Below are 2,583 nucleotides of genomic sequence, written 5' to 3'. Positions count from 1 at the left end.
AAAACAATACTTACCCCTAATAAGAAAGAGGAGGAGGAGAAAAAGAAGAAGAAGTGCAGGGGGAGGAAGAAAACGGGAAGAAGAAGAAGAAGAAGAAGAAGAAGAAGAAGAAGAAGAAGAAGAAGAAGAAGAAGAAGAAGAAGAAGAAGAAGAAGAAGAAGAAGAAGCGCAAAGAGGGGAGCAAGAAAAAGGAAAAAAGAAAGACTTAACTCAAATCACTTGGATGAATTTAAATGTAAAATTGTTTGAATGTGGAGAATTACTCTAAAATATAATATATAAACTCACTCCTTTAATTTTCCCACGCTAGAGATAATTTATAGTTGAAAACTCAGCTGCTAAATAACAATTTAGTTAAACTTGTCAAATAATTTAACGATTCTCAACTATCAACTTGTGAAGTTAACTGTCCACCTGAGTTTCACCTAATTTATATTAATTGTTAAGGTTGATGATGAATAATGGGAATCAGGCAGAGATCATTTCTTCTTCTTATAGTGATCCCAAACAACTCAGTCATATCAAGTTTCTCATTCTTGATTCCATTGGGAAGCTTCCAATCAAAATGGTAAAGAAGTTGAGCAAGTGGCAACTCCATGTTTGGTGTAGCAAATGCAATCCCGGGACACATTCTTCTTCCACCACCAAATGGAATAAAATCAAAGTTTGTGCCTCTACTATCAATTGAATAATTATCAACAAACCTCTCAGGCTTAAATTCCATGGCATCAACCCAATACCTTGGATCTCTTCCAATTGCCCAAGCATTGATAATGATTCTAGAATTGGATGGAATTTGATACCCTTTGATTTGGCATGGTTCTTTGTTCTCTCTAGGAACTAACAATGGCAGAGATGGATGTAACCTTAAGGTTTCTTTGATGATAGACTTAAGGTATGTCAATTGGTGCAATTCTGATTCATCCACATACCCTTTGCTACCATAAACTCTTCTAACTTCAGCTTGTGCAGCTTCCATCACTTTTGGTTTCTTTATCATTTCAGCCATTGCCCATTCCACAACCGCTGAGGATGTTTCTCCACCACCAGCAAATATGTCCTGCAAATGGATTAATTATAAATTTATAATAAAGATTTTGTTAAATTGCTTATATATTTCACTTGATGAATTTAACCAAATATTATCTAAAAGTAAGTAATAGCATCTAGCTTTAGACCAATATACATTGTAAAAATTTAAGAAATTACTTGCAAAATTTTCTGAACACGTGGCCTGTTTAGGTTCACAAAAACAATTAAACTGATAATAATTGTCTTTATTAGACTAACCTGGATGACTGCTTTGATGTTGTCATCAGTCAAGGGATATTCAAAATCTTTTTGTTGAAACTTGAGAAGAATATCAACTAGATCCTCATTGCCTTCTTCTTCACATTTGTCATCTTTTCTATTTCTATGATCATCTATGATGTCTTGTAATACCTTATCAGTCTTTATATGAAGTTCTTCAAGCTTAGCTTTGTTTCTACTTATCATTTCAAGCACTACTCTAATTGAAGGATACAGATCAGCTATGCAATTTTCTCCTCCTATTTGCAATACTTTCTCCATAGATGATATAAAAAATTCCTGATAGCTATATTTTTTACCTATATTGTCAAATAAAAGTCATACAATTATTAAATAACAAATATGATAGAAATATATTTAATTGAATAAATTTCTTTTTACCAAATGCTATTCTAGCCGAGATTCCATAGGTCATTGATAAAATCTTTTGAGAGAGATTAAAAATGGAGCCTTGACTTTGAGATATTGCTTTGACCAAGTCTGAAACCTCTGCTTCTCTTATGTGCCTAAAAGATTGAACACGCTTTGCTGTTAATAATTCCATGGTGCATATCTTTCGTACGTGCCTCCAATAATCTCCATAGTGGCCAAAGACAATGTCTTTGCGATTGTAAGCAATGATTCTTGCAAAGAGAAGGTTTGGCCTATCACAAAAGTTGAGATCTTGAGTCTTCATAATCTCTTGTGCCATTTCAGGTGATGTAACTATGATGTGGGACACTTCTCCTAGTTGAAGGTGCATTAAGGGTCCATATTTGGATGCTAAGTTTCTTAGGCATTCATGGGGCATTGATCCTACAAGGTTGTGCATGTTTCCTATTATGGGTAGTTTTCTTGGTCCTGGGGGTAAATTGGTAATATCCTTGGAAGAACTAAATTTCTTGATGGTTGATTTCAATAGCATTAAGAGAAAGAGGAAGGTGGTGAAGATGGAGATAAGGCTCTGAAAATCCATGGTATGTGTGGTAGAATAATGTGTAGATTGAGGAAGAAGGAACTAATAATTGGAGAGAGACACATACATACATGTGACTAAATAAACTATAATAACATGTATTTATAATCCATTTCTTTACTAAAATAAAAATATAGATTTATTTAGAAAATAAAATATCTCTATTTTGAAATAAATTTTGTATTTTTTAATAAAATAAATAAATTTTAAACATAAATAAAAGCAAATATGCTTTTGATTTAATTTCTATTTTATCAATATAATGTCTCATCAAACACTAAGAGTCATAATATTCTAGATCAATTCTTAAAAAAATT

General features: G+C 32.5%; 1 protein-coding gene across 1 annotated transcript; it reads right to left on the bottom strand.

Moving 5' to 3' along the window:
• On the bottom strand, positions 225-2,349 carry LOC107607973 (cytochrome P450 71D10). The gene is made up of 3 exons (XM_016309867.2): positions 1,693-2,349; positions 1,291-1,610; positions 225-1,060 (listed from the first exon to the last, which is right to left on the bottom strand). The coding sequence occupies exons 1-3, from the start codon at positions 2,264-2,266 to the stop codon at positions 443-445; spliced, it is 1,512 nt and encodes a 503-aa protein (XP_016165353.1). The 5' UTR covers positions 2,267-2,349; the 3' UTR covers positions 225-442.

This window comes from Arachis ipaensis, chromosome B07 (genome assembly GCF_000816755.2).
Source record: "Arachis ipaensis cultivar K30076 chromosome B07, Araip1.1, whole genome shotgun sequence".
Taxonomy (NCBI): Eukaryota; Viridiplantae; Streptophyta; class Magnoliopsida; order Fabales; family Fabaceae; genus Arachis; species Arachis ipaensis.
Note: the sequence above shows the minus strand (reverse complement) of the source record. Positions and strands in the feature narration are given on the sequence as shown.

Excerpts from the sequence above, each read along its gene's own strand:
- LOC107607973 (XM_016309867.2), bottom strand. The coding sequence starts at position 2,266 with ATGGATTTTCAGAGCCTTATCTCCATCTTCACCACCTTCCTCTTTCTC. Across the intron at positions 1,611-1,692 it reads CTCGGCTAGAATAGCATTTG|GTAAAAAATATAGCTATCAG; the intron begins GTAAAAAGAAAT and ends TTGACAATATAG. Across the intron at positions 1,061-1,290 it reads ACATCAAAGCAGTCATCCAG|GACATATTTGCTGGTGGTGG; the intron begins GTTAGTCTAATA and ends ATCCATTTGCAG.